General features: G+C 45.7%; 1 protein-coding gene across 3 annotated transcripts; it reads left to right on the top strand.

The window, feature by feature from the left end:
- Positions 1 to 4021: 4021 nt before the first annotated feature.
- Positions 4022 to 16135, top strand: LOC133271434 (fibrinogen-like protein 1). 3 transcript variants are annotated; one of them, XM_061457444.1, is made up of 9 exons: positions 4022 to 4381; positions 7387 to 7442; positions 8394 to 8475; positions 8871 to 9081; positions 10171 to 10330; positions 11854 to 11951; positions 12029 to 12117; positions 12872 to 13062; positions 14832 to 16135. In XM_061457444.1, the coding sequence occupies exons 3-9, from the start codon at positions 8404 to 8406 to the stop codon at positions 15019 to 15021; spliced, it is 1011 nt and encodes a 336-aa protein (XP_061313428.1). In that variant the 5' UTR covers positions 4022 to 4381; positions 7387 to 7442; positions 8394 to 8403; the 3' UTR covers positions 15022 to 16135. The 3 variants fall into 3 exon arrangements, with proteins under 3 accessions (XP_061313428.1, XP_061313427.1, XP_061313426.1); XM_061457443.1 differs by lacking the exon at positions 4022 to 4381 and adding an exon at positions 6510 to 7096; XM_061457442.1 differs by lacking the exon at positions 4022 to 4381 and having other exon boundaries at positions 6685 to 7442.
- Positions 16136 to 18446: the final 2311 nt, after the last annotated feature.

The raw sequence follows: 18446 nt of genomic DNA, 5'->3' as shown, positions 1-18446 counted from the left end.
CCCGCACAGGCCCGCGGGAGCGAGGAGGCCGCCAGCCATGGCCGCACCGGCCGCGCCTCCGCCGTTCGGGCGCTGTAAACTTTGGTGCCGCGCCTTGATGCTTCTTAATGCATTTTCCGTGGCGTGGCGGCGATCGGGAGAGGGCGATGCAGGTGGGCTGTGGGTCAGTCCAGCCACCACGGCCCGTGACAGCGACTGCTCCATCCAGGGCAGGCACCTAACACTGAGCATTGATGTCTGCAGAATGGGGGCCTGTGGGACAGATTACGGCGTGATAATCTCTGCAGGGGCTTCACGCCTTCCTCATCGCCTGTCAACAGCCACGTGACAAGCAATCCCTGAGCAGGACGATCACAGAGAAGCGTTCCTGCTGGGGCCACGACTGCGCTGGAAAGGTTTTCTGCTGAACGGTCGGCAGCAGAGGGAGCTCAAAGCGAGCTTTTGAGGGCTGCTGCAGAGGCTGCTGGAGCTTGGACCGGGATAGATGTGGTTAGCCGGTGGCAGGTACCTTTCCGGCTGCCCGTTGCCCAAAAGAAATAAAATCTTTGAGATGAATGATGAGAATAGGGAGCATTTTGGGGCAGCAGACTAAACAGAAGGGCCATACTGGAGAAGACTGTAGAAACACAGAAGTCTCGTTTCCCCTGCCCTGGGCTCTGAAAGCACCAAGGTGTGAAAGCACTTTGGATAATAGAAGCAGACTTTTCACAGAACAACTTACAAGTCACAGGAGGGGCTGGAGGCTTCCAGTTTGGACTGAATGCCAGGGCTGTAAATGAACCAACTTGCTAGAAGCTGCACTTAGAAAGAAAAGCCAGTTCTTCCCATTATTCATCAAACAGATAGATGCTGCATTGCCAGTGATAACACTGTAACTGTGCCTTTCATGTTGCTAATCTTACAGCATTGGTGATGCTGTAGAAGATTTGCCAGGTGGTTACTCAATTTTTTTAAAACCCTAACTTCTGGACTCAGATGACTAAAATAAAAACACAACCTTTTTTTTTTTTTTTCTAAAGTAATAAAACCAAATTTCTAGCTCTCAGGTAGTGGAGAAAAGCATATTGCAAGGTTCATAAAGCTAAAAATAAAAGGAAAGCACTGAAAATATTCTGTTTTGTTTTGTTTTGTTTTAAATTCAAGACTTATCAGTCATTTTCATTATGTTTTGCTGGTTAACTCATGACACTGACATTTAAAGAGCCATCAAAATCCAGTTCTGATCCCTTGATTATTATTCATCAGTGTGAAGTACCAGAATTGTCAGCAAAATGCAGAAGAGATTGAAACGTTCAGTAAGTAGTCCAGTTACATACTGGATAGAGAGTAGGATGAAGTATGCATATCTCAGAGGGGTGATGAACATACTTTACATTCCAAAAATAACAGGGAGGGTGGTAAACAGAATCTCTTCGCTTGACAGGTTTTAAAATCGATAGGCATGGCTGATTTATGTCTGAAACTCTTAAGAGAAATAACCAAGGAAAGTAGTTTTATTTTTATTAACTCTTGGGATAGCAAAAATATACAGATAAGTGGGGAGGGGAAATCAATTTTCTGTCAATATTAAAAGCAGGTAGGTCAGATGACCTGATGCTGGTAGATCGGTCATCTTGGCTTTGCTCACAGCTGAAATGAGAGCAGAGTAGACAGAGGTTTCAACTAATAAAGTATTAAAGAGTCTTAGTAATAATGATAATTAATGCCAATCATCATGGGATTAGGAAAAATAATTCCTATCAAACTGATTTATATTTCTAAACCAAGACTACAAGTTTTACTGACAAAAGTATTTTGTTGCTTCTGTAAGCAACTGTCTGGCTAGAAAATCACTTTGATTAAAGAGGTAGAAGAATATAAACTCAATATGGTTCATACTGGTGAAAACCCAGCATACTAGTCTTAAAAGGGGAACCATCCATAAGCAATTTCTTTCCAGAGAGAGTTTCTGCAGGGATTGGGTGTTGTCTTATGGTGCTTAATGTTGTGTTGATTTCTGTTGTTTTGTTTAAAATTATGCCCTGGCTAAAATCCCATGGGATGAAGTCTGCAGCTGACACAGCAGTTGGGAAAGTGGTCAGTCAGAAGAATAGCTGCGTAGCACAGGGTAAATTGTAACATCTGGTGAGTTCAGATGAGCGAGCAACGTACTTTTCCATACGCCCACTGTCAGTCTCAGAACAAAGGACCTCAGGATGGTGCTTTTCAGCCCTTGGTACCTAAAGGACCGTGAAATAGCTTTTAAAAAATCATCAGTCTACTTACAGTCCCACTAACTGTCACTGCAAGGCACCTGCCACCTGCACGGCATATGTGTGTCCCTGTCAAACAGCTTGCAAGCACTTCTGGACTAACTTCCCATGTTGTGCATCACAATCATCCTGACTGCAGGCAGGACAGGCCTGGAGCATCAGCAGCTGTGTCATGAAGACAGGTAACTCTGAAAAATCCTGGGGTAGTGGTGGGGAGCAGCCAGACATAGATGACTGTGAGATGTGGCTGTGACAAAAGGAGTAACAAGATCCTTTGATCCACAGACAGGAAAGATGTTGGTTTGGAAATACTGCTTGATCTCTTTACTTCGCTCCTATCTGCTCTCAGGTCTCCAGTCCTGGCAACCACAATTCCAGAAGAAAGAGGGAAGAATCATCATGTGAGTTAAAAGGCTATGAAATGCACTCAAAGCTGCCTGTCTTCTGAAAAAAAAAAAAAAAAGACAAGGAATGGCTTAATCACAGTTGCTCAGGGCTGGATCTCAAAAAAAGGTCTTGGTGCCCCAAAAGAGGTGTAAGCAGTCTTAAAACTTTGAAATTTAGATCTAGAAAGATATTTTCTCAGCAGCTGCCTAACATTAGAGACAATTAAATTGATCAAACATCACTCTGTTGGGCTGCAGAGATCCTCCAGGACCTACAGTTCTGCTCCTATGCATGCCCTGGACTGTCCTGGCCACAAATCTTGCCTGCTAGTCTCCTCCTTAGGCTGGATTGGGATCCTGAATCTAGGCAGAGGAGTACTGCAGTCCCTGGAGGCCCTCAACAAGCCTAGTGAGACCACCTCCACTACACCCTGCCAAACACCACCCACATCTTACAGCACCTCTATGTATGTGTTCTGCATTTAACAACCCTGAATGGAATCACCTCAGGAGAAAAGCTTGGGTTTGCCCTCCCTCTCCATGCCAGCCAAATGCCCTGCCCACAAGTGCCCCTTCCCTTGGGATGTGCTTGTGCCATGGTGCCCAGCCTTGCCCAGGACAAGCTCCATGTAACCCCTTGCTCCATGTAACCGCTTGCTCCATGACCCTGCTGGCTTTCCCCCTGCAGCCAAAGCAGGTAACCAGGGTTTGGTTTCCCAGCTGGGGCAAGCACAGAGCTTGGACCTAGCCTTGAGCAGGGAAAAAGACATTTGGCAGCAGAAGGCTCTTCCCCTTTGCAGAGTAAAGCAGCATGAGATTAAAGAGCTGCAGGATGTGACTTGGCAGATTTAGATTTAAGGCAAAAAAACAATAATAATTAACAATGTGGGTGATTAAGCAGTGGAAGAGCATGCTAAGGTGATGGCTGGTTTTTAAGCACTGAATATTTTGCACCGGAATATCTTTTTCTCAAATAGATGCTCTCATTCAAATGGGACTGAATTAGGTCAGGGAGTTCTCTGACCTGAGGTAGGTAGAAGATCATGCAGATAATCCACATACTCCCTCTGGCCTTGTGACTAATTCCCTTTGGTACAGCTATTCCTGATGTGAGATCCAGGGGACCTGTGCTTGCCCTCAGGATCTTCCAAACTCATTACGTTTGTTGTGTCAACCCATTAGATACTCACAGGCTGCATGCAGACTCATTAGTTAGACTGAATTATGTCTTTGCTCTTTGAACGTTATCAAAACGTTCAGATCTAGTGTGTTTCATGGTCTGCCATTGGTCCTTCTTTGTACACACATTTCTGTGGTTACTCCTTGCTCACAAACCACAGACTTTTAATGCACATATGCTGGTTTCGGTTATTTGGTAGATTGAAACTGTGGTGGCTGATGTCATCCCAATCTTCTACATTTATCTTACTTTTGATGAAACCCTTTATTATTAGATTAAAAAAAAAAAAATTGTTTCAGACCTCATACATTAACTTTGTCTAAAAAAATCTAGCATCCAGGTTCCTACAGAAGATATTTAGTAGCTCAGGTATCAAGAGCCTGTGGACCCCTTATATCTCCAGATCTGCAGTGCCTGCAACGGAGCCCATGTTCATGGAAGGTGGGACATGGTAGAAATAGTATAAAAACAATGGCAAATGCATAAAGCACCTGGATTCAGTGCAAATGAGCTGTTTTGCTTGGAGCTGGCTTCAGGCTACTCTGCATTTTCTCAGATCACAGGTAGGCAGTCAGATTCTTGCTTTGGAAACCTCAGGTCTCTAACTGCTTTGGAGTCTGAAGCAGTCTACCTCATTTAGTCCCTGCTCCTTTTAAGAACAAAACATGAGGAACTGGTCACAGAATCACTGAATCATTAGGGTTGGAAGGGACCTCTGGAGATCATCTTGTCCAGTTCCCCTACCAAGGTAGGGCCACTTAGAGCATGTTACACAGGAACATGGCCAGGTGGGTTTTGAATGTCTCCAGAGAGGGAGACACCACAACCCCTCTGGGCAGCCTGTTCCAGTGCTCTGCCACCTTTAACATCAGGAGTTTCTTCCTCATATTGAGGTGAAACTTGTTGTGGTTTAGTTTATGGCCATTGCTCCTTGTCATGTCACTGGGCACCACTGGAAAGTGTCTGGTACTCTCTTGGCACCCACCTTTGAGATATTTATATGCATTAATGAGATCACCGCTCAGTCTGATCTTCTCTAAATTAAACAGGCGCAGATCCCATAATCTCTACTCATAAGAGAGATGCTCCAGACCCTTGAACATCCTTGTGGCCCTCCACTGGACCTCTCCAGTAGCTCCTTGTCTGTCTTGTACTGAGGACCCCAGAACTGAACACAGTATTCCAGACGTGTCTTTGAAGAGTTTTGAGATGCCACCACTGTCATCCAGCTGCAGTTCAGCTGGGCTCTCAGGGAGTGAATGTCCATCATATGTCATGGTCATGGTTTTATCCCAACCTACTCTTTCTGGGGGAGCCCAGTGCCCCATGACTGAAGGAGTACCAAGAGCTGCCCCAGAGCCATTCATGTTTATCCATCAGTTTGCATTCTTCCTGTGCTTGCTGTGCATTTAATGTGTGAGTAGTAGTTTTTCACGACTGTTGTTCAGCACCTATGTACTTTTGCTGGAAGGAGGGTGGAGGAGGGTGGGGAGGTTTTTGGTTAATGAAACTGTTATTATTTGCTGACAAGATCACTGAGTATCTTAAGAGGTAATTTGATCTCCTTCCAAGTAACTGAACAGGAATTTGCACTGCAGAATATGTGTGAAGCATGGGTATTCCAGGGGAAAATAAAAGGAGCATTTGCAGTCGCATTGCCTAGGGATTTCAGCATCTGTGAGGAAACAACATCAATGATCACACAGTGTCCAACATTCTTTATAATGACTTGATTATTTTAGCTCCAGGCCAGTGGAGCAGTACATGAACACACCCTCCTGCTAAACCCACCTCACGTGAACGCAGCTTCATGGCAACCCCTCTCTTGTGCTTCAAATGTTCCTAAAGCTTCATCTAGCCTGGGAAAATAAGTTCATTGTGAAGCAGATGTGCAAGAAACACGTTCCAGCTGACTGGCTTTTTCACATGGAAACACTGGTGAGGCTAACACTGGTGGAGTCAGAGAGAGTGTGTAAGAGTGCTGCAGATGTCTATGAGAGGCGTTTGAGGAGTCCCTGAAGGAGGGCTGGAATTTGAGTCCTGTTCCTGCAAAGTTGCAGTCATGCCACATACACACGTGAGTCCCACCAGGACTGCAGCTCACTGCCCTCCTACCTAGGGACCTGCAGAACTCCAAGACATGGGGCCTGGTACTCCACAGCCATACCGCTCTGCAGGCAGCTGCAGGGCTGACCATGCTTCCCACACCGTGACTCCATTATGTGGATGGAGTGGCTGCCACTCACAGAACGAGGCCTCTTGTGGATCTCATCTAGGAGCAGGAGGTGCTCATGGGCTGAGGAGGCTGTTGATCATGTAGGCAAGAGCATGAACTGGTTCACAGCATCGTAAGTGCTGGCTGGCTCCAGCTGGGAAAGAGACACTGCTGTGGAGGAGCCCAGGGGAGGCTGTGCAGCCCCCTGTGCCCAGGTGCACAATACCCCAGCACCCTGCTGTTGGCTGCAGCCCCTGGCCAAAGGGGCAGAGCAAAGGGTTGAGTTTCATGAGGAAATGTTTCACGCATATAATTTCACAGCTGCCAAACCAGCCTAAAACTGGGTGTAGAGAACAAGTGAGGAGTAAAGCACTGTTTTCATAATCCTTTGGCAGTGAAATGGGTCAGTGTTCTTGCGGGAGAAGAGGAATGCAGTGTTTAAGAAATAGTGTTTAAGAAATAAACGGAATAGCTGTACTTGGTAATAGCTGGACAGTCCTGTTTTCCTGGAGATTAACACAGAGCTTAACTATGGGCTTATATGCCTTGTCTTTTGACCCCAGTCTATCCTCTGAACATATCTCTGTAAAGTGGAAAATTTCTGCTGTCTTCTTTAAAATAATCTGTAATTCCTTGGCCATAATGCAAAAGGAGGCACCCATCTGTTTGTTTGGGATTTTTTATTTCTCTCTTTCACAAATGTCCTTGTTTGTGTTAACTAGCAAATCTTATTATCCAGCTCAGAGGAGAGTTACACAACTGCAAACCTCCTGAGACTTCAGTCAAATAGCAAATCTTGCTTAATACGCCCACATTTGCTTCTTGCTTCAGATTAGCAGCTCCTTTGGCATTACAGCTGTGCTCTACTTTTACATATAAACCAGAATAAACCACAAAAGGAATGTTAAACACAAAGCTATGTTCTTTCCACCTTGCAGGACTTCATGAAATGAGCCTGGCTGTATTAAACATGAGATAAAACTCCCACAGGGAGCATTAGTCTGAGTGATTCATATAAACATTTAAAGTAGTCAGTCTTGGTTGAGCTTCCTAGTCAAATAAGGTGGGTAATACTACGCAACCAGCAGAGCCCCTCTCCTTTGGAGAGCACTGCTGATAGAAACGTCACTGGCAGTTATCCTCACTGGGAAGCAGCAGGATGAATATTGAGTAACAACAGACAACCTGGGCTTTGGGTAACTATCACACAAGGAATTGCAAGTATCTTTTCTGTGCAACTGCCTAGTGCTGTGAGACATTCTTCATCTGCACCCCTGGCATGGGCCATCTGAGGATGAAAATCTCATCAACCTCTAGAGATGCAGCCAGATTTATGATCACTTTCTTTTGCAGTTGACTTTTAAGGGAGATAATCTTAGGAGGAGGTCTGGAGGGAAGGCGAGTTACAGGTATGTGCATTTCATGTGTTGATAAAGGTGTGGATGAAGCTGCTTTCTTTTCCTTCGGTCTGTGCTGTCTGGTTTCCAGGAGCCATCGCTCAAACCCATCCTTCCTCCTGGCATTTTGCCTCCACCCACTTGCCCTGTGTGGAGCCCAATTCTGTGCTGTAGCCACCGGCATGGCTGCGTGGCGGTGTGGATGAACAGCACCAGCATCACGGGCTGAGGGGTCCCTGCTGTCACCCTGAACTCCTCTGTGAGCTGAAAAAGTGCCGTGTTCTGGGGCACACACCGGCACGACATCTTTTATAGGTGCCCTCCATGGAGTGCTGCTTCTCTCGGCTTGCTTTGGGCCCTGCCTGGCCAGCCCGGCAGATGGCTCCGCTGTGGCAACAGCTTTGCTGGCTCTGGAAGCAGCCCTAGCCTCAGCCGCCCTGGGGATTCTAGTAGAGCCGTAGCTGAAACAAAGCACATAGATGCTTAAAGGAAAGAGCTGGGTAGCCAAGTTTTTGCAGCACTTCCAGATGTGCAGCAGGGGAGTCAGTTTTAGCCTATTTTTCAGATTTTTTTTTAACTCTTTCTGATTTTTATTGTTTTTCAAAGCACCCTGCGAACAATCTGTGCTGATCACTGTGCTCAGCTGAATGTTCCCAGTGGCAGTAACTCAGTGTTTTTTCTAGCTGAGATTCTCTGACGGAAGCCCCGTCTGTATGCTGGGGCAGGTTGGCAGCAGAGATCTCTTCCACTGAAGTCCAGTGGCTGTCAGCACACTGCACTGGTGCTTCAGCTTTTCCCAGACACACATCTTTCCCCCGGTTTTGTACTGCCTGTAGTTTCAAGCAACCTCTTTAGCAAATCCTGCAGCATTTTCTGGGGAATTAAACATGTCTGTGAGGGGGGATTAAGTTGTGAGAGGAACCAAAGAAACCTCCTCTGCAGCCTGTCAATGCTTCTTTTCAGGTGATAAGAAATGAGTGTGATGATGCCCTGGTTGCTGCTCCTTCTGCTGGTCAGCTTCGGCTCACCCGCACCCAGGTTTTCGGTGTGTATCTTTTACCTAGTGTCTGTACAACCTCTCAATGGTTTATCATTCACAGTCTGTACACACCCCTTTGAGTTCATTAAATGGGAGTTGAGACATACTGCTTTGTCCAAAGTAATTTTCTGTGTATCTGGTCATATTCTGGGATGCTTTGTGCAGCGACACGGTCATTGTAGAAAAACCCTTTTCCATTGGGTTCAATTCAACAGCCCTTGCTGTGCAAGATTTCTGTATCTCAGAAGACCACCATCGACTGATCTTGATCCACAGGGGCAGTGTGACATGGTAGAGACAACAGGAGACAGATACTGCTCTCTCTTGCCTCCCTGTTCCTACCACTGACTGAAGGGGGGGTGGGGGGTGGGGTGGGGTGTGTTCTTTTATTTCCTCCATAGGAAAAAGATATCTGCCTCCTAGACAACAATAAATTAAGACAAAGGTCAAAACAGCTTCAAGACTTGCTTTTCTTATATGAACTACAACTAAAGGACATCCTGGAGAACACTTACCATAGAACAAGCAGTGGGCTGTTCTCAGGCAACAGGAGCATGCCCCATAAGATGCTTTTACCTACAACCAGTGGAAATTTGATAGTCTACGACCAAGGTATAGCCTACAGTAGTGTGTGTGGAAATTTCAGCTCACCATGGTGTTTGTTTTTCCCTGCAATGCCCCATGTGTCATATTTTATTTCTGCTAAAATTTTTAACATTTTTAAAGTGTGTTGTGTTTTAAAACTGAGATACATGGGAAGAGAAGGGCAGACTGGCCAACAGTGGTGGCCTTGGTACCAACAGACATCCCCTGGGGCCAGAGTGAGTTGGGCAGCTTCAGGCAGCTACCACCCAGGTACAGCCAGACACCTGCAGCTGGGTTTGGTATGCTGGTGCAGAGCTGGACAGGCACCTCTCAGATGTTTGCTATGAGACCTACTTTAGATATTTAGGGAGAGATGGGTCCTGCTCTTGAAGAGTCCATTTCCTTGAGTTACTTACTGGAGCCCAGAGCATCTGTCTCAACTGCAAGCACTGAAACCTGTTTGGAGGAACCCAGACTCCCCATTGCTTAGTTCCTCCATCACTTCTGTGGTGCAGTAGCAGCTGTGTGAACTCTGATCTTTGGTGTCACTTTGAGAACTGGAATCATGGCCTGTGACCAAGATTTTGTCCTTCATGGGCATTATATTGAAAGTGTGAAGCACTGGGATCCTGAAAGGAACTCTCCCAATACAGCCCTGGTAGGGCTCGTCACGGGAGCTTAGCCTCTTGTTTTAGAAATCTTAGACCTTGATCAATCTGAAGTACATCTGAGGTTACCTTCCAAGTGGAAATCAGCTTCCCTGCAAAGTCTTGCTGACAGAGCCAGTTCTGGTCCTGCATCGCTCCTATTCCAAAGCTCCAGCCTGCACTGCAGCCATCTCATGTCTCGCTGAAGATTTGGGAATGACTCCCTCAGAGGGCATAGCTGTAAAGGCTCTCAAACCTTGCTGCTCTTTGTCAGGCTCAGCAGTTTGCAACCAGCAATGCTCTTACCTTACTGAACAATTTGCTTTGGCTCTGCAGGGCTTGCAGAGCTGTATACAGGCTGGCCAATTGTCCTTGTCCCAGGCAGCCTTTCAGCAATGTCCGCTCTAGGCTGCACGTACCCCTTTGCTTCCCCCTGCCCTGTTTAACAAGTTGGTACCGTTCTGCCCAGATTGCTCTGCCGTGTATGATCGGAAGAACACCAAAAACGGCTACTACCGGATCAGGCCCAGGGCAGACCAAGAGCCGTTCCTGGTGTACTGTGACATGTCCGATGGTGGGGGCTGGACCGTCATCCAGCGGCGCAGTAATGGCAAGGAGAACTTCAACAGGTGGGCGCATCAACAGGGCTCACAGTCACACCTACAGCTTCCACCCCATCCTGCTGCCTGGCAAACCCTGTCTTAGAAGCAGGATGTGCAAGACTATACTCAGTGATGATAACTCTTTGCATTAGGACAATCTAGTGGTATATACAGGTAGTAGGAGGCCATTCTCAAAATGGACCTATAATGCCTTTTCCATGACTTCTCTGTATTTGAGTAAGTGTATACGTGTGTATATTGGTTTTATCATTAATGGGGACTGTTGAAGGCTCCAAATGGGCAGGTATCTGCTGTCAGCACACAGACTGATACCTGTTGAACGTATTCTCATATCAGGATTTTTTGTTCAGCATGGTGTAACATGTTTTCTTATTCAGATAATTCAAAAAGATGCCAGACCACTGGTCCAGATTGTCCTTTCTCTATGCAAAATCCTAGGAAGGTGACTTCCACCTGGAAATCTCCACAAGGAGAGATGCTCTGGTAGCACAGTTAAAAAGAAATATCATCATGCAGATTAATTCACTGTCATAGCACACACAACTTCAGGGCATGTCTGGTGTCTCTTACAGTCAGTGCAGTCCATTGCAAAGCAATCTCAACTGGCTTTAAGCTGGCTTGCCTAGAGCATGGTAGCTATCTAGCCATGGTAGTTCAGCTCTCAACACAGGTGAAGGGAAAACAATCTGAAGTGAAGCATTGACTAGTATGAAGGTCAGGCAGAGTTAATATCCCCAGTAACATGAGAGAGGGAATAAACATGAGGTTGGTAAAACTGGAAACAATGATACACAGAAGTATACGTGAATGTCTGAAATAATACATAAATAACAGAGGAGATTTTAAGAGAATGATGGGGAGAAAGTAACAGCAGGAGATTTCTCTTAGAAAGATGAAGGCAGAGAATGCTGATGAAAAGTATATATCTTTGAAGGACAAGTTACCACATCCAAACAGTGATCATGTGAAAAAAGCAGAGGTAGGAGTGGTCAATGAATCAAAAGTAGATTTAAATGGAACATGACACAAAACAAACCCAGATATTTTGCTTTTAACTCCATCTGGAAGCTTTTGTTTGCAGCTTCTATTCAATTTCTGATTCTTCACCATACCACATCATACATCCAGGAATGCAGCATATTTTAGATTGCAACATTCATTTCCAGCCAGGAGTGCATTTCAATTATGGCTTGCTGAAGAACAATATCACATGCTTTGCTGAAGACCAGTATGACAGCTGCTGGTTTCCCTTTTCATCTAACTGACAACCTCATTCTGCAAGCATGGCATCTGGCAGTATGAAGGTTTGATCCCAATGTATGTGTGCACAGGTTTAGCAGAAGCTAGCTGCAAGTTGTATTTAATTCTAAGGCAGAGTGACAAATCTCAGCTCAGCTTGCAATGAATCAGATACTTGTAGAAAACAGTGTCTAGAGGTACAGCTGAAGTTTTACTTGTTTCCATAGCCAAGTGTCACAAACTGTCTAGTTCCCTCACGTGCTGAAATTGGGATTTGTATCTCACTGCAGGAAATGGGATGATTACAAACTGGGATTTGGGAAATTCCAGGGCAGGAATGACGAATACTGGCTGGGCAATGACCACATCTATGACCTGCTCACTAGAGGTGCAAGTATTTTCCCTTCATAGATTTCTTTCCAATCTGCATGAGATAGTTCTAACATGACATCACTTTGTGTTTAGGAGAGAGCTCATTAAAGATTGACCTGATGGACTGGCATGGGGAAAGACGTTTTGCAGTCTATGAAAATTTCCAGCTTGCAAATGAGCAGGTACGGAATGGAGAGCGGGGTGATTTGCTTGTTTTGTCTGTGAGGGTGGGGCATCTGCACATGAAGCATCAGACTTCAGTATCAGGGTTGTAATTGCAACTCTGCAAAACTCACCTGCTTTGGTTCCCTGGGATTCCTGGTTGGGCTGACTGACAAACAGCCCTGGGAGCAGGGACATAAGCCTGGGACTTCTTCCTCACACTGCTGAGTGCCCAAGCCAAGATCCAAGACAGGATCATGTGCATGGGCTCTCTTACCATCTCTCTATCGCAGGGCACAGGGATTCCCGCATGCATTTGCCTCCAGCCTCATGGTTAGGAGTCTTCTGTGAGGGAGGAGATGCAGGTTTGAAACCCTGCAAGGAAAGTGAACCTGGTTCTCCTACATCCTAGGAGTTATTCTAACTGAAACTGATCAGTTTGTGAAGGCAACTGCTTGGCATGGTTTCCTGCCAAGTTGCTCTTGATGAGCTAGGAAGAGCCTTCCAGTATGTTTAGTTTTCAAATGGCTGTTGAAAGACAATAAATCCTGAAGCCCTTTGTAGCAGCAGCAGTAATCAGCAATCCCTCCTAGAAGTTTAAATCCTGCCTTGAGCTATACTAGGATCACTAAAGCATGGGACCAGAAGTCACCCTTGGCTTCAACAGTCATGCTTTTCACAGTAGATACAATGGCCAGAGCAAATTTGATCTCAGAAATGGGAGGAAGGGCAGAAAGAGCTGATATCAAAGACATATTTCACATATTATTGCAGGACAATTACAGGTTATGGTTTGGCACCTATTCTGGTAACGCTGGCGACGCTCTGTCTGGTGGGAGCAATTTTGAAGATCAGTGGTCAGCCTCTCACAGAGGGATGCAGTTCACCACATCGGACAAGGATCACGATCGATTCCTGGCAGGCAACTGTGCATCTGAGAACAAGGGTGGCTGGTGGTTTAACAGGTAAGGAAAACAGTCGATTCCTCTTGGATGCAGAAGGTGTGGGCGCAGCCAAGAGGACTTGCCAGCCTTACTCAGCTGGAGGTTGCTATGTGATCTTGCCATCTCACACAACCAAACCTAAGATGTTGACACCTACAGATCCTCAAGGGAAAGCAATCTGCTTCTTCCATTATGAAGCAAAGCAGGTAAGTTGTTTTCACTGTAAGAAACTGGGCTATTGATTTTCAGAAAAAAGGTCAGAATAAATGTTGGAGGAATCCCAGGCACAGCTACAGGTTGGGCAGAGAAGAGATTCAGAGCAGCCCTGTGGAGAAGGACTTGGGGGTGTTGGTCGATGAGAAAATGAACATGAGCCGGCTTCAGTGTGCACTCGCAGCCCAAAAAGCCAACCGTATCCTGGGCTGCATCAGAAGGAGCGTGACCAGCAGGTTGAAGGAGGTGATCCTGCCCCTCTACTCTGCTCTCGTGACACGTCACTTGCAGTATTGCGTGTTGTGGTGTCCTCAACATAAAAAGGACTTGGAACTGTTGGAACAGGTCCAGAGAAGGGCCACGAGGATGATCAGGGGACTGGAGCACCTCCTGTATGAAGACAGGCTGAGGAAGTTGGGGCTGTTCAGCCTGGAGAAGAGAAGGCTGCGTGGAGACCTCATAGCAGCCTTCCAGTATCTGAAGGGGGCCTATAGGGATGCTGGAGAGGGACTCTTCATTAGGGACTGTAGTGATAGGACAAGGGGTAACAGGTTAAAACTTAAACAGGGGAAGTTTAGATTGGATATAAGGAAGAAATTCTTTCCTGTTAGGGTGGTGAGGCACTGGAATGGGTTGCCCAGGGAGGTTGTGAATGCTCCATCCCTGGCGGTGTTCAAGGCCAGGTTGGACGAAGCTTTGGGTGACATGGTTTAGTGCGAGGTGTCCCTGCCCATGGCAGGGGGATTGGAACTAGATGATCTTAAGGTCCCTTCCAGCCCTAACTATTCTATGATTCTATAAATGCATATGGAGGAATGATCTAGAGGGGAAAACAGCCCTATTAAAATTCCTTAAAGTGCTTTGGGTCATAACCCAAGAAAGAAACTGTGGTCACTGCAAGGTGAAGCATGTACATAGGACATTATTCTGGAGCATGTCTAGGGCATGACCTACCCTTTAAGAATCCTGGTGATGTATTTGCTAGCTGGGCACACCCCACACATTGACAGACAGGGAGTAGGGTTTATCAGTCCTGGGAGCATGGACACACTGCTCAGTTTTTCTCTGCTTTAGGGCAGGATGTGCCTCTTCTTTGACTGCCTCTCATCACATGCAAATTGAAAACAGTGGAGCTACAAAAATGTATATCAATAGTGGGATTTACCTTTATCAAAAGACATCTACATTTTTAGGTGCCAATACATAGCTGCCTACACTTCAGCTAGAGCCTACCAAATGGCTCTCCACCTCTCTGTTTAGGCAGCTGGATCCTGTCCCTAGTTAATACACTTGAAGGAGTCAACATGTTGAATTATCTGAGCAATGTAGGTGTCTACTTTGGGATGACCCACATACTTCTCTGCGTTCCACTAAATGCATTAACCAGATCTCCATAGGCTACTGTAGGAGTTTAGGTAACCAGTTCAGTACAGACTAGGTGTCTGAATCTGTCAACAAATCCCACCCTGGTTATTTCTAAATCTATGTTGTGTGAAAATTGTACTTCACTGGAATGGTGCAGTATCTTCCCACACTAAACTTCATCTCCTTTTTTCCCTCTCCCACATCATTACAAGGTGCCATGCTGTGAATCTCAATGGCCGGTACTACAGAACAGGAAGGTACAATGGACCCCATGATGATGGCTTGGTTTGGTCTACGTGGCATGGGGTGTGGTACTCACTAAAATACTCTGCCATGAAAATCAGGGCTCCATTCTTTGTTGACAGCGAGAGTGGAGATGGTGAGAACAGTCAGGGCAGCTGAAACCTGCTGCTTTGGAAAAAAAAGAAGTACAGGCTGAAGGCAATTGTACAAGTTAACAGCCAGCCCTCTGCTCCTGCCAACCGCCAAACCTGCACTGTGATAACTGGAGTTGCTGAAGCTAACATTGTGAGTTGTTTGAGCACAGCCAAACAATAATTTGACAGAAAACATATGGATCTAGTCATGAAATAAATGCAGCAATTTTCAGCACTCATTGGAGAGTGTTTTAGAAAAGCTCTCCGGACCTTGACTGATTAAGAATGTCCTTTTAGCTATCTATACTCTTGAAGGGCCCAATCCTTCTCAGACTGATTTTAACCATCAGTGCTTCGATTACAAGAACATAAAAAACAAGGTGATGGTGAACTGCACTTCATCTGGTCTACCTACATTAGTGAATCAGGAGAATGTTTCAACAGCTGTATCTATGGTCCCCAAATGCCACACTTCAATTGCAGAACACTCCTGGAGAGTGTGAAGCCAAGGCAGCGACATGCTACAACTGCTAATGTGAATCCAGACTAAGGCTACTTCAAAGTAAATCCCCACAACACAGATAGCGTGGGTGCTGGGTTTGGTTGCCAAGTGCTTCGCGCTGCAGATCCACTTCTGCAGCACACCGCAATATATTAATGCAAAGACAATGCTGCCAATCAGATTTAAGCCCCAGATTAAAATGAGGCAGATTTTGCTGTATTTAAGATAAGCACAGACACTCTTAGGAGTTTGTAAAACACAGTCATGATTCATTTGTACATTCTTGTGCAATTTACTAACTTTGCGTTAGTGAAGGGGAATGTGAAAGTGGAAAGTGGTTGAACCGTAAGGCCCACTGCTTTCCATGTATCAGTGGAGTGAAATGAAAGAGCAACACAAATTGGATACTGAAAATTTATTTTCCACACGTTTTTAATAACAACAGTTACAATGAACAGAAATACCAGCTTGATGCAAATCAGTTACCTGTAAAATGAGCCTACTTCTTTTTCTGAATTACAATTTTTTTTTTAAACTGATTGTTCTTTTCCATTTACTTGCTTTTAGATCCATACATATTGTAATTTGTATTATATATCCATAGAGGGTGAAATAAAACCATCTGAGTAGGTCTTAACACTTCGTATCTCATTTTCAACAGTAGGAACTTGAACAGAAATTTGGATTAAAATCTTGAGAAAGCTCATAATATGAGACATGCTTTCTTTTGGTGTTGGTTCTGGTACTTTTACACCTGCTGTCCTGGGTAGCTGAGAGTCTCTGTAAGGTAAGTTTAATTTCCAGGGCTCAAGTTGTCCTGGAGACAATGCAGAGACATGTGAAGGTTCAGTATCAAAACTTGGTTTGGTTCCTCTGCTTTATGAAAAGGTAAACTCCATTCTCACTTCTTCTTAGAGATCCCAGTGGTTGCAGACATGAACACTGGAGAGCAATGGGCCAGCACTCCAGGGAGCAGTGATCCTAAAACCTTCTTCTCACATACCCACAAGGAACAAAACTTGCAACTCCCTCTCTGAAATGAGGTTGCCCTTGTGAAGAAAGGGCTGTGAACTATTCGCTTTTTGATCACTGCTTCTGTATTTTATACTATGGTAAAATCTTAGTGCAAGGTTGTAACTGCATGTTAGGAATGTGAGGAATCCCTTTGCACATGTTATAGCCATGTGGCCACTGATGCAGTGCTGAGGGCAGCAAGGACAATCTTTGTCTAGGCAGAGACATATGAGTGAAATAAATTAATGCCTTCTGGCAGATGATACTCAAATCCTGTTCTTCGGTAGAGGGGCTATGGAAGCAGGGTATAGACTGCAGACGATTCTGCACGCTGGAAATCAACTACAGCACCAAAGAGACAGTATTAGTGGTTTGACAGTTCATTGAGCAGCCAATAACCCATCTGATAATGGAGCTATCAATAACAGAAATACCAAGCTGAAAATAAAGTCAACAGGGCTGAGACAGATAACTACTACCCAGTCCAGTTCCCCAGTGAAGGAGCAGTGAGCAGTCTATAGTACAGAGCTTGTTTCCCTCTGTGTCAATACAGAGAGGCAGGCATTACAGTTGAGCTGCCTTCAGCCAGCATCGATATGTTATGGTGCTTTTTTCTCTCAGAGAAAGAAAAAGAGATAAAAGGGGCCCAGACCTGACAAGCTGGGAGAAAAGGGGTCTGCCTTGCTGTCTTAGATGTAAGATGCACCTAAGTACATGCAATGCATTACAGTATCTGTTCTGAATGCAGCCCAACACTAAGACAAGGTTGCAGGAAGCAGCACCTGGCTTGGAACAATGCTTCCCCTCCTCTGCCCTCCTGTGGTGCAGGGAACCCCCTCAGAGACACAGGTCACAGGGCTTTGTGCAGGACCCTGCAACTCCCACAGCAAACCCCAGGAAGTGTTTCAGAACCCCCTTTATCTCAGTAGGAAGGGTAAAATGCCACTAGCTAGTACTTATTTGATCTGAGGGCTACTGCCAGGCTCACATCACTCCCACTGAAGGTTAGGGGAATGCTTGCTCAGTGTGGCTGTGCTGTACATTTGATCTCCCTTTTCTCCAAGGTCACCCGTGCTGAGAGGGCTCACCAAACCCATAAACAGATATTGCAGCCCTGCTGATGCTTCAGTGCTTCAGGGCAAATGTGCTTCACATGGCAGGCTTTACCTTAGTACAGGGGTGGTAAGTAACCTGAGCAGCAATTGCTTCAGAGGTCTGATTTCCAGCTCATTTAAGTCACTTCGAAGACTTGTTACATTTGGTTAGCTCTGGATCACTCTTCAAGTGTGGACATGGTCTCAAATGCTTTAAACAGCATTTCAAGCTGACAGCTTATGGCAATACAGAGCAGGTACTAACACCACACTGTGCCAAAGGGCTGAATGTCGACAATGCAGTGTGCTAGCCCAGCTCCTGGGAAATAGGGAACTCACAGCATCCTGCGAATCAGACCCAGTGCTGCAGCAGCAGCTGCAAAACATTACCCATCAGAAAGGCCAGACAGCAGGGTTTGACTCCGGCAGCTAAAGCTGCAAGCCTTGCTCCCCCAAGGCTGTCACAGCACGACCATCACGGTGTGCCTTCGAGGCTACCTCGGCATGCTTTGGACACTTCAGTGGGGTGCTGTCGGTAACTGGCTAACACACAGTGATGCTGTTCTTCGCATTTCCCTGGTCTTTGCAAACTCCCTGAAGAGATGGTTATCCTAACAAATGGCAAGCAAAGCCTCTGAGTCATTCTTGCTGGCCAGAGCTCTGTCTCTGTTGTTAACTGGGGTTTCAACCCAGCTCTGAATACTTGCAGCAGTGTGTAATTGTCAATTTGTGATCTCTGGTTTTAAAGCCCGACAAAATCAAACACCCAAAGTAGCTTTTGTGCTTCACCATAGGATTCTCTGGGAAGCACCAGATGTTGTCAAGTCAGTTTTAGTTTCT

This window comes from Pezoporus flaviventris, unplaced genomic scaffold (genome assembly GCF_033815535.1).
Source record: "Pezoporus flaviventris isolate CSIRO_AGI_PZ_B2104156 unplaced genomic scaffold, CSIRO_AGI_Pfla_v1 ptg000025l, whole genome shotgun sequence".
NCBI classification, from domain to species: Eukaryota; Metazoa; Chordata; class Aves; order Psittaciformes; family Psittacidae; genus Pezoporus; species Pezoporus flaviventris.
This window is presented reverse-complemented; position numbering and strand designations above follow the sequence as displayed.

Bases quoted from the DNA above. Each gene is read 5' to 3' on its own strand.
- LOC133271434 (XM_061457444.1), top strand. From the start codon at position 8,404: ATGAGTGTGATGATGCCCTGGTTGCTGCTCCTTCTGCTGGTCAGCTTC. The intron at 8,476-8,870 runs GTGTGTATCTTT...TTTCCTCCATAG, and splicing joins CACCCGCACCCAGGTTTTCG to GAAAAAGATATCTGCCTCCT. The intron at 10,331-11,853 runs GTGGGCGCATCA...ATCTCACTGCAG, and splicing joins GGCAAGGAGAACTTCAACAG to GAAATGGGATGATTACAAAC.